The sequence below is a fragment of the Panthera uncia genome (genome assembly GCF_023721935.1).
Source record: "Panthera uncia isolate 11264 chromosome B3 unlocalized genomic scaffold, Puncia_PCG_1.0 HiC_scaffold_1, whole genome shotgun sequence".
Taxonomy (NCBI): Eukaryota; Metazoa; Chordata; class Mammalia; order Carnivora; family Felidae; genus Panthera; species Panthera uncia.
In genome coordinates this window covers 71,930,962-71,943,866 of record NW_026057582.1, presented here as the reverse complement: position 1 = coordinate 71,943,866, position 12,905 = coordinate 71,930,962, and the positions used below count along the sequence as shown (strand labels likewise).

Here is a 12,905-nt window from a genome sequence, read left to right as displayed (position 1 = left end):
GGGCCATTCTACCATGCCAGAATATTCTCATAAAGATTTTAAGAAGTGGGGCACCTGGGTGGCTCAGTCAGTTAAGCGTCCAACTTGGCTCAGGTCGTGATCTCATGGTTCTTGGGTTCCTGCCTGCATCAGGCTCTATGCTGACAGTTCAGAGCCAGGAGCCTGCTTCAGATTCTGTCTTTCTCTCTCTCTCTCTCTTTCTCTGCCCCTCCCCCACTCATGCTCTGTCTCTCTCAAAAATAAATAAACACTAAAAAAAATTTTTTTTAAGATATTAAGAAGCCATTTTCCTGGAAATGAGAAGCTTTGGCTTTCCCTAGTGCCAAATCGTCTACTTTGGGGGAGACATGAATTAGGCCAGATACTCCAGAAGAAAATGATCATTAAAGGATGAATTGGTAGATTTCTCTTTGTTGCCAGAAGTAAGGGGAAAGGAGTTATGGGGGTGTGTGTCAAAGACCTGTTTTTCCCTAGTAGGTGTGGAGTTTCCAGAAGAAACAAACAGATCTCCTCATCGCCTTTTATAAGCATAGAATTACAAAGTTAGAAGCAGCCATGCAGGAGGCACAGCAGACGGTGACCAGCCAGGAAAAGTAAGTGACAAATCAAATCACCAGAGAGCATTTTTTCTTTTAGAGAAGCTGTAGCCCTTATTTCCTTATGGTTGCAAAGCCTCGAAATTGCTCTACGTGTGTTTGTGTTTGTCTTGGGCAAATCAGGTACCAAATTTTTGGTCCCCTCAATCTCCATTTTGTTTTTCTCTTTCTTCCCTCAAGGAGCCCTGCTCACCTTATAGTTTTCCTCTTGTACTTCCTTGTCAAAAATTGCTTCTTTGGGGAGATGAGGCATAGCTTTTCAATATAAAGACGAGAGACAACATTTCAGATGTTACCTCCAGGAGGGCATATTTGGAAATCTTAAGCTAAAAGGTGGAATCCTTGATGGAAGTTTTCAGACAGCAGCAGGCCAGGGGTATGTGTGGAAGGGAAATGGAACTGTGTGTAAACTCCTTTCTGAAATCATACCAAGTGACTGCTTATTTTGTCCACCTGATTCTTCTAGCCGTCAAACTCAGCTCCTATCTCCTGAATCCCTAGATCTCTGATAGAAATACCTTGTACAGTGGCAGGCATCTCTCTGTATTAACTAGATATTAACAATAAAAATCAGGGTTTTTTTATCCCATTGACCTGCTGGAGATGATTATTTCCATCTTTTGCCTAGAGAGCTGTCAGTCTTAAAGAAGGAGAATGGAGAACTGAAGAAATTTCTTGCCATCCTAAAGGTGAATGAAACAGATTTTCCTTACTATTATTTTCTCTCCTACTTTTCCCGTATATCCAATTGACGTGTAGAATAGTGTTTCCTAACCTTTTTCACATCCTGGCATAAATAACTGCTAATATTTGTACAAGTACACTCTGGTAAATTGTCGAGGCCCCAGAACACCTTGGACTGAAGGAATCAACATGTAACACTGGTAACCCATTCTCGAACATCAGTGAGTCAGGACATACCATTTGGGAAACTCTCTTATAGAAGAGACATCTATTGTAACTTAAAATTTCTCTTTAAGAATCCCAAGACACCAAAAAAAAAAAAAAAAAAAAAAAAAAAAAAAAAAAAAAAAAAAAAAAGAATCCCAAGACACCTCAGGACCTTTCCTCTTCCTCCAATCCACCTCTATTTCCTAGACGTTTCTTTCTTCCTAAGAATGTTCTTTGTATTAAAGAAAAGGGAGATGACCCAAATAGATAAAATCATGAATGAAAATGGAATGATTACAACCAATCCCTCAGAGATACAAACAATTATCAGGGAATACTATGAAAAATTATATGCCAGCAAATTGGACAACCTGGAAGAAATGGACAAATTTCTAAACACCCACACTCTTCCAAAACTCAATCAGGAGGAAATAGAAAGCTTGAACAGACCCATAACCAGCGAAGAAATTGAATCGGTTATCAAAAATCTCCCAACAAATAAGAGTCCAGGACCAAATGGCTTCCCAGGGGAGTTCTACCAGACATTTAAAGCAGAGATAATACCTATCCTTCTCAAGCTATTCCAAGAAATAGAAAGGGAAGGAAAACTTCCAGACTCATTCTATGAAGCCAGTATTACTTTGATTCCTAAACCAGACAGAGACCCAGTAAAAAAAGAGAACTACAGGCCAATATCCCTGATGAATATGGATGCAAAAATTCTTAATAAGATACTAGCAAATCGAATTCAACAGCATATAAAAAGAATTATTCACCATGATCAAGTGGGATTCATTCCTGGGATGCAGGGCTGGTTCAACATTCGCAAATCGATCAACGTGATACATCACATTAACAAAAAAAAAAGAGAAGAACCATATGATCCTGTCAATCGATGCAGAAAAGGCCTTTGACAAAATCCAGCACCGTTTCTTAATAAAAACCCTTGAGAAAGTCGGGATAGAAGGAACATACTTAAAGATCATAAAGGCCATTTATGAAAAGCCCACAGCTAACATCATCCTCAACGGGGAAAAACTGAGAGCTTTTTCCCTGAGATCAGGAACACGACAGGGATGCCCACTGTCACCGCTGTTGTTTAATATAGTGCTGGAAGTTCTAGCATCAGCAATCAGACAACAAAAGGAAATCAAAGGCATCAAAATTGGCAAAGATGAAGTCAAGCTTTCGCTTTTTGCAGATGACATGATATTATACATGGAAAATCCGATAGACTCCACCAAAAGTCTGCTAGAACTGATACATGAATTCAGCAAAGTTGCAGGATACAAAATCAATGTGCAGAAATCAGTTGCATTCTTATACACTAACAATGAAGCAACAGAAAGACAAATGAAGAAACTGATCCCATTCACAATTGCACCAAGAAGCATAAAATACCTAGGAATAAATCTAACCAAAGATGTAAAAGATCTGTATGCTGAAAACTATAGAAAGCTTATGCAGGTAATTGAAGAAGATATAAAGAAATGGAAAGACATTCCCTGCTCATGGATTGGAAGAATAAATATTGTCAAAATGTCAATACTACCCAAAGCTATCTACACATTCAATGCAATCCCAATCAAAATTGCACCAGCATTCTTCTCGAAACTAGAACAAGCAATCCTAAAATTCATATGGAACCACAAAAGGCCCCGAATAGCCAAAGTAATTTTGAAGAAGAAGACCAAAGCAGGAGGCATCACAATCCCAGACTTTAGCCTCTACTACAAAGCTGTCATCATCAAGACAGCATGGTATTGGCATAAAAACAGACACATAGACCAATGGAATAGAATAGAAACCCCAGAACTAGACCCACAAACGTATGGCCAACTCATCTTTGACAAAGCAGGAAAGAACATCCAATGGAAAAAAGACAGTCTCTTTAACAAATGGTGCTGGGAGAACTGGACAGCAACATGCAGAAGGTTGAAACTAGACCACTTTCTCACACCATTCACAAAAATAAACTCAAAATGGATAAAGGACCTGAATGTGAGACAGGAAACCATCAAAACCTTAGAGGAGAAAGCAGGAAAAGACCTCTCTGACCTCAGCCGTAGCAATCTCTTACTCGGCACATCCCCAAAGGCAAGGGAATTAAAAGCAAAAGTGAATTACTGGGACCTTATGAAGATAAAAAGCTTCTGCACAGCAAAGGAAACAACCAACAAAACTAAAAGGCAACCAACGGAATGGGAAAAGATATTTGCAAATGACACATCGGACAAAGGGCTGGTATCCAAAATCTATAAAGAGCTCATCAAACTCCACACCCAAAAAACAAATAACCCAGTGAAGAAATGGGCAGAAAACATGAATAGACACTTCTCTAAAGAAGACATCCGGATGGCCAACAGGCACATGAAAAGATGTTCAACGTCGCTCCTTATCAGGGAAATACAAATCAAAACCACACTCAGATACCACCTCACGCCAGTCAGAGTGGCCAAAATGAAGAAATCAGGAGACTATAGATGCTGGAGAGGATGTGGAGAAACAGGAACCCTCTTGCACTGTTGGTGGGAATGCAAATTGGTGCAGCCGCTCTGGAAAGCAGTGTGGAGGTTCCTCAGAAAATTAAAAATAGACCTACCCTATGACCCAGCAATAGCACTGCTAGGAATTTATCCAAGGGATACAGGAGTACTGATGCATAGGGGCACCTGTACCCCAATGTTTATAGCGGCACTCTCAACAATAGCCAAATTATGGAAAGAGCCTAAATGTCCATCAACTGATGAATGGATAAAGAAATTGTGGTTTATATACACAATGGAATACTACGTGGCAATGAGAAAAAATGAAATATGGCCTTTTGTAGCAACATGGATGGAACTGGAGAGTGTGATGCTAAGTGAAATAAGCCATACAGAGAAAGACAGATACCATATGGTTTCACTCTTATGTGGATCCTGAGAAACATAACAGAAACCCATGGGGGAGGGGAAGGAAAAAAAAAAAAAAGAGGTTAGAGTGGGAGAGAGCCAAAGCATAAGAGACTGTTAAAAACTGAGAACAAACTGAGGGTTGATGGGGGGTGGGAGGGAGGGCAGGGTGGGAGGGAGGGCAGGGTGGGTGATGGGTATTGAGGAGGGCACCTTTTGGGATGAGCACTGGGTGTTGTATGGAAACCAATTTGACAGTAAATTTCATATATTAAAAAAAAAAAAAAGAATGTTCTTTGTATTTATATAATTTTCCTATTGATCCTACTCCTGAAACTATTCTAGCACATTTATCCTGCCATTTTCCCTTCCCTCCCCCATAGACTCTCCATATTTTCCCAGGTAAATCAGTCTTCAGGATTCCCAATGTGTTTTTATGAAGAGTAACTAAATGTTTATCCTGCCAAAGCTAATAATTTCCTAGGGAAGCATTGCTGCTCTTTTTTCTCCTGCTGGGAATCTTAGCAACAACAGCTAGAGGACATTGCAGCTTAGTTATCTAGCAAGTAACATTCATTCGTTAGGACCCTTGAGCTGCAGCTTCCTTCACTCCCATTTTTTTCACTTACAGGAATCTCCAAATTGGTACCAAGGAAGCAGGTCAGTTTTATCAGGTCCCATACTAGCCCTGTTTGAAAATTGCTGTTCTTTCTTAACTCTAGGCTGCAACACACCTGTGTGGGCTGTAAGGTGGAGGAAATGGTTGAAGTTATCTTTCACTTCTCCAGTTACTCACAGAAAAGTGCTCAAGTAAAGTCTTGAATGTAATGTTCACTCTTATGAAATCCTACTCATCCTTCAAAATTCAACTCATATGTCACTTCCTGTGTCAAGACTTCACTGGGCAGAGTTCAATATTTTATTAATCATTTATTCAATAAATCTTAATTGCCTATTGTTTATCAGGTGCCATATTAGGTGCTGGGTGTACATCACCAGTTAGTCTCATTGGTAATGTCCGTACCCTACCAACTATTAAATTATTTTTTTTTAATCTCAGCCCTGTTTTGGTGTGTTAAGAGACATGGTTCCTGTACCCACAGAAGTGACAGTCTAGTGTTCTTTCATGCTTCTGTACTTCTGATACACCAATTATAATACTTAAACATTGCTTTTATTTATCTTTTTATCTCTCCAACCTCTCAAATATAGGAACCTATTCTAGTTACATTTGTAATCTCAGGATCTAGGATGTATAAGCACTAAATAAATGCTTGTTGAAGAGATGGATGAGGGGATGGAAGGAGTGAGGGAATGATGGATTTATGCATGGATGAACAGGTGGATAGATACATGTAAAACTGAGAGTACTTTGTAGGCCTTCAGGGAAAGAAGAAAGGAGAACTTCAAAATTTCTCCTATTACAGGCAGTAGAGAAGGTTTCACTTAGGAAATTAGAGAGCCAAGGAGTCTCATATGGAAACTTTGCCTCCATATTTTGCGGTGATACCTGTAATACATGATAGTAAGCAATTTGTGTGCTCAGAGAGTAAGCTGTTACTTCTATAAACAATGATCTGATTGATCCTCTTAGGGGGTACTTAACTTCTGCTGCTGCTTTTTTTTTTTTTTTTTTCCCTTTCAGGTCAGCCACACCTCGACCAGTAGGCATTACTTCTCCATCACAGTCAGGTAGTGAACATTTTTTGCCCAGATACCTGTGTGAGGTGAATAAATATCCTTTTCCCATATGGAAGATAGTTCCCTCTCAGAGACTGTAATGTGATTTTTCTAATCTTGTGTATGGTATGAAAAAATCATATAACCAGATACCCACTTGTGACAGATTGGGTAGGCAAGGCAGTGGGCACACCATTGATGGCTACTTTTCATACTTCACTTTATTCTCTTTCAGTTACTCCACGACCCAGTTCTCAGCACAGCAGCCAAGTGGTCAGGTGAGTAGACAGCCTACACAGCCATATTAAAACTGTTGGCAAGAGTTGGAATATGAAAGAAATACCTAGATATGGCAGAGATAGGGACTAAAGAGACTTTAGGTCTATGTAGAGTTTAACACCAGGTTTGTTTGTTTTCTTTCTGTCTCACCTTATACAGTCGGTCCTCCTCGGTGGAATCTGTCCCTTACAGAATGTCTGGATTTACTAGCTTGGGACAAGTAAGTGATACTTTACTTTCTCTTCCCAGAATGAGATTTCTAATGCTAAATGAAAGCAAAGATTTCTGGCAAAAATATTAACCTTATATTGGTTTTGGTATAAATTATCTGATGCCATGCCTGACTTTCTTTTATTTTGGCAATGCAGCCCTGATGTTAGAAGCTAACACAGAGAATAAGTGGCGTGAAAGTAGTGGAAATGTTTAAAGACTGAGTTAATAGTAATAGTTCATTTTGGAAGTAATAAAGTGTGGATCCTCCTTGGACTACCATGCCCATTCTGGGAGAACAATATATGCTTCAATGTGCAGATATAGAGAAATAGCAAAGAATATGGAAGCCAGAGAATGGGGATGTATTTATTAATTGATGTTTATTGTTTGTCCATCAGGGAGTCAGAGGCCTACAAGGAAAAAGTACTCCCAGAGACTCATATATTGGTGAGAGGGGGGCTGGGAAAGGATCAGAAACCAACATATATTCAGTACAGATACCAGAAGATTTCTGGTTTACTCTGCATGTATAATGCCATTATGCATTTTCTGTGCATAATATAAGGCAATTAATTTTTTTCCAGACACTGACTGATTCCAGGTATCCAGAGATATATTACTGATTTTCAAAGAATAATATTTCTGTTCTCAAACTGATAAGGAGAAACTTTTTTTGAGCAATGGAAAGTCATTGAAAGCCTCTGGTCAAGAGATAGGGGAGATAGTCTCTGGTCAAGAGACACCCAGGTGTCTCAGTCAGTTAAGGTCACAATCTCACAGCTTTGTGCTGACAGCTCAGAGCCTGCTCAGGATTCTCTCTCTTCCTCTCTCTCTGCGCCTCCCCTGCTTGTGATCTGTCTCTCTCTCTCTCAAAATAAGTAAATAAAGAGATGGGATAACTTGAGTAAAATAGATTTGGATTTTTAAAATTGCCACAAGATGGCAGTAGAAGTTAGGTCTAAAAGATGCCCGTTGTGTTAGCCTGAAGGGGAATCCAGCTTCTTCACTATGTATTAAAAATTCCAGTGAAGGATACCCACTTAATTTCTTGTCTCATTCCTCTTAGAACTATTATTGTTATTACTATTTTCAAGGGCATTATCCAGTCCATAGAGAATACTTATCAGAGAGGATTTCCCTTTCTTTCACAAGAGGCAGGGGTGAAATTTGCACATTTCTTTCTGTATAATCATTTTTGAAAATCACCAAATAGTTTCCCTCCAATTCTTCCATATTCACCCTTTAAAAAATGTAGAAGTCCTAGAAAATTTATTTCTGTCAGGTTAGTAGTAATATTTTCTATTTCGTTCCTGATTTTAGTTATTTGAAGCTTTCTACTCTTTTCTTGTAGAAAAAAGTTGGCTGAAGACTAGCCAATCTAGTTGAACATTTCAAAGAACCTACTTTTGGTTTTGTTGATTTTCTCTGTTTTTCTATTCTCTATTTCATTTATTTCTGCTCTAAGCTTTATATCTTTCCTTCTGCTTATTTTGAGTTTAGTTCTTTTTTTAGTTTCGTAAGATAAAAGGTTGGATTATTGATTTGAGATGTGCTTTTTAAATGTAGACATTTTTAGTTATAACTTTCACACTAAGCACTGCTTTCATTGCATCCTAAAAGGTTTAGTATTTTCTGGTTTTGTTTTCACTCATCTCAAAGTATTTTCTAGTTTCTTTTGTGATTTTTTTTCTTTGAATCATTGTTTTTTTTGGCAGTGTGTTGTTTAATGTTAACATATTTTGAATTTCACAAATTTCCTCCTGTTACTGATTTTTAGTCTCATTTCATTGTGGTTGGACGAAATACTTTGTATGATTTAAAATGTATGGCCTAACAGATGGTTTATCTTGGGGAATGTTCCATGTACACTTTAGAAGAATGTGTATTCTGCTGTTATTGGGTGGAGTGTTTGTTCTAAAGAAGTCTTTAGATTTAGTTGGTATATAACGTTGTTCAAATCTTCTATTCCATTGCTGATCTTCTGTCTAGTTGTTCTATTCATTATTGGAAGTGGAATATTGAAGATTCCAATAGTTTCTCTCCAGTTCTCTTCAATTCTGTCAGTTTTTGCTTCTTGTATTTTAGAACTCTGTTGTTAGATGAATATATGTTTATAAGTGTTGTATCTTTTTGATGGGCTGACCCTTTTACCATTTGACCTTTGTCTCAAAGTGCATTTGTCTGATATAAGTCACTCTGCCCTCTTTTGTTTACAGTTTGCATGGAATATTTTTTCCATATTTTTACTTTCAACCTACATGTGTCTTTGAATTTAAGATGAGTGTTGTATAGATAGTGTATAGTTGGATCTTTTTTGTTCGTCATTCTGCTCCATTTCATTGTGCTGTTATCATAAATTACATCTGTATAAGTTGTATACTCATCAATACAAAGTTAGTTTTATACAATTGTCTTTATAATCATATAGGAGAGGGGAACCTGGGTGGCTTAGTCGGTTGAGTGTCCGACTTCAGCTCAGGTCGTGATCTCACGGTTTTGTGAGTTTGAGCCCCTCATTGGCTTCTCTGCTGTCAGCCCAGAGCCCACTTCAGATCTTCTGTCCCCCTCTCTCTCTGCCCCTCCCCTGCTCATGCTCTCTCTCTCTCTCTCTCAAAAATGAATACATATTTAAAAAATCAGATAGGAGAAAAAAGTTACAAACAAAAATACACATATACTTTTGTATTTACCAATGTAATTGCCTTTGCCAGTGCTCTTTATTATTTCTTCATGAAGATCTGAGTTACTGTCCAGTGTCCTTTCAGGTAAGCCTGAAGGACTCCCTTTAGTGTTTCTTGTAAGGCAGATTTGATAGTGATGAATTCTCTCAGTTTTTGTTCACCTGGGAACGTCCTAATTTCTCCATCTTTGATGTTTATTTATTTTTGAGACAGAGAGTGTGAGTGCAAGGGGGGTGGGGTGGGTGGGAAGAGGATCCAAAGCAAGCTCTGCGGTGACAGCAGAAAGCCCCATGTGGGGCTCAAACTCACAAACTGTGAGATCATGACCTGAGCTGAAGTTGGACACTCAACTGACTGAGCCAGTCAGGCACCCCTTTCTCCATCTTTGAAGAATAGTTTTGCTGGATTTAAAATTTTTGGTTGACAGTCTTTCTTTTAGTATTCCGAATATGTTATCTGCCAGTGTCCTTGCCTCCCTGGTTTCTGAGGAGAAATCAATGCTAATTTTATTGAGAATCCCGTGCATGTTATAAGTGACTTCTTTCAAGTTTCTTTTTTTCTTTTTTTTTTTTTTTTGGTCTTTGGCTTTCAGTAGTTTATGATATGTCTAGGTGTGGATCTCTTTAACTGGAGTTAGTTGAGTTTCTTGGATGTGTAGATCAATTTTTTTTCATCTAATTTGGGAAGTTATCAGCCATTATTTCTTCAAATATTCTTTCTGTCCTGTTCCTCTTTTCTTCTTCTAGAACTCCCATTATGCATATGTTGATATACTTGATGGTATTTCACCAAGGTCTCTGAGGCTGTCTGTTCATTTTTCTTTATTATTTTTTCTTTCTTTCTCTTCCTCACATTATATAACCGCAATTGGCTTCAAATTTGCTGATTTTTTTCTTTTGTCCATTTGTATGTACTGATGGGCCCCTCCAGTGAAATTTTCATTTTAGTTATTATACTTTCAATTCCAGAATTTATATTTGGTTCTTTTAAATATAATTTGTCTTTGGGGCGCCTGGGTGGCTTGGTCGGTTGAGCGTCCGACTTCAGCTCAGGTCATGATCTCACGGTCCGTGAGTCCGAGCCCCGCGTCAGGCTCTGTGCTGACAGCTTAGAGCCTGGAGCCTTTTTCGGATTCTGTGTCTCCCTCTCTCTCTGCCCCTCCCCTGTTCATGCTCTGTCTCTCTCTGTCTCAAAAAGAAATAAATGTTAAAAAAAATTTAAATATATTTTGTCTTTATTAGTATTCTCTATTTGTTGAGACACCATTCTCATACTTTAGTGCTTTAGACATGGTTTCCTAAGATATTTGAACATATTTAAAATACCAGATTTAAATGTTTGTCTAAAAAAAGTCTAGTCTGGGCTTAGTCCAATGTCTAGGCTTCCTCAAGGACAGTTTCTATTGATTGCTTTATTTCTTTATATGGGTCATACTTTCCTATTTGTTTGCATACCTCATAATTTTCTGTTGGAAACTGGACATTTAAAATAATGTAACAGGGCAACTATAGGAATCAGATTATTCCTCCTCCCCAGGGTTTTTTGATGTTGCTGTTTATAGTTATTTAGTGACTCTTTAAAACTAAGTCTGTAAAATCTGTATTGTCAGGGCACCTGGCTGGCTCAGTCAGGTAAGCATCTGACTCTTGATTTCAGCTTGGATCATGATCTCATGGTTTGTGAGTTTGAGTACCACATTGGGCTCTGCACTGATGTTGCAGAGCCTGCTTGGAATTCTCTCTCCCTCTCTCTGCCCCTCCCCTGCTCGTGCTCTGTCTCTCAAAATAAATAAATCAATTAAAAAAAAATCTGTATTGTCATGGAATGCCACCAAAGTCTCTATTCAGTTAGCTTAGTGGTAAGCTAATGATTGGACAGAGATTTCCCTTAAACACCTGGAACCAGTAAGTCTCTCAGTCTTTGCTGAAGGGTTGTGTGTGTGTGTGTGTGTGTGTGTGTGTGTGTGTTGGGGTTCACTTTCAGCACTTAGCCAGACAATTGAGAACTGTGCCTTAGCTTTTATCCTGCTTATATGACCTCAAGGTAAGAGATTAAGGCCTTTTCAGGTCTCTTCTGAGCATGCACATAGTCCTGCACATGCATATGGTCTAGATCCCAAGAACGTGTTGTTTTCAGAGTTCTTACCAACTCATTCCCCATCTCTTCCATCTATGCTTTTTGGTTAGCCTATTGTTTGCCCCAATTAATATTCACATCCTCAGGCAACCTAAAGAAGTGCTTTTAATTGTTTACAACAAACACTCCTGGGGAAAAGGCTTTTCACACATGGTAAACTCTAAGCTCTAAGTCATGATGAGTTTGTGCTACAAGTCAAGTCACATAAAGGCAGTCTTGCAAGTAGAGTCTTCCGGCAACCACTGGACAGGTCAAGTGATTATTCTCTGGGAATGAGACTGTAAGAGTCCCAACCCCATTCCATCCCCACAGTGACTGCCAGAATGTTGGTTTTCAAGGCTACCATGGAGCTGGAGGAGAAATGGGAATGGGGCAAGTTAAAATGCCAGAAAATTCACTCTTCTTAGCTTCATTTGGCTATTTTTTCTGGAATAAACATTCCCCAGACTGTTGCAAGGCTTTTGTTAATTTCTGGAGTTCTGAAAAAATTGGTTCTGACAATTTTTGCTAGTTTTCTCTTTCCTCTTATGGAGAGAATTTTTGGAGGTCCTTATGCCACCGTTTTTGCTGTCACTCCCAACCAATTTAATGACCCTTTGTCTTTAGCCATTCTTCCTAGTAATCCCCATCTTAGAGGGGAAACCAAGACACAGATACATTAGAACACATCAAGGCAGTACTGGGTCCTGGCCCACAAATCCATGAGAGGGAGGAAAGCAACTTTCACTGCTAGGTGATTTGTGAGTTTTTTTTACTTGTTGTTAGTCCCTAAGCCTAACATATACACTAAAAATCTTTGGTCCCCAATTTCTTTGCCCTGGCCCCAAGTATACCTGAATAAATCTCTTCTCCAGCTCATGGGTTATCTCACAGGCTGACTTTTATGTTTTCCAGAAACCCCTTCACCAGCTTCCACTCACAGCCTATCTTATAGGTAAGTAGCACTGTGCTTCCTTTCACTTGGGATCTGTTCACACTGACACTCTGCTATCAGCCCTGGGGTTACTTCTACTAGCCTATACCCCTGACATTTATAAATCTACCTTGTAAACAAGAGAGCATTGAATAGTACTGTGTCTAATATACATCAGAATTATTTTATTTTTAGTTGCAAGCAGGGGATTTATTTCCTGTCTTGTCTAAATATATAGGCTGTCCCTTTAAATACGCTTTTTACCTTTACCTTCGTTTTCTTTGCTGATGCTTTTATTTCCCCTCCTTAGGCCTTCACCTGCCTCTTCTGGACAGGGGATTTTTTCTTTCAGACCATCCCTAAATGGTGGGGATTCAGGCTACGCAAGAGCCCTTACCCCCAGTAATTCAGGTGTGTTAAATGTCATTCCCAAAGGAATGGAACTTCAATCATTGACATGTATACTAAAATGAGGATTTTCAAGGTGAAAGAAGTTAGGAAAAGAATGACTTTATAGCATGTCTCTTAAATTGCTTAGCTAAGTCTTTTTCCCTTCTGAGTGGTGTTCTACAGATTAAGACCTACCTATTTACCCTGACCCATAAGTAACATTGCCAAAGAA

General features: G+C 38.8%; 1 protein-coding gene across 4 annotated transcripts in view; it reads left to right on the top strand.

Moving 5' to 3' along the window:
* Positions 1-12,905, top strand: part of RNF212B (ring finger protein 212B) — a 39,301-nt gene that overhangs the window by 14,475 nt on the left and 11,921 nt on the right. For all 4 annotated transcript variants that reach the window (XM_049613089.1, XM_049613088.1, XM_049613090.1 and 1 more), the window contains 9 exons: positions 478-593; positions 1,225-1,285; positions 5,013-5,041; positions 6,027-6,073; positions 6,297-6,339; positions 6,500-6,560; positions 6,952-7,000; positions 12,265-12,304; positions 12,594-12,694. In XM_049613089.1, coding sequence (XP_049469046.1) covers positions 478-593; positions 1,225-1,285; positions 5,013-5,041; positions 6,027-6,073; positions 6,297-6,339; positions 6,500-6,560; positions 6,952-7,000; positions 12,265-12,304; positions 12,594-12,694 — 547 coding nt within the window. The remainder of the gene's footprint in view (positions 1-477; positions 594-1,224; positions 1,286-5,012; positions 5,042-6,026; positions 6,074-6,296; positions 6,340-6,499; positions 6,561-6,951; positions 7,001-12,264; positions 12,305-12,593; positions 12,695-12,905) is intronic.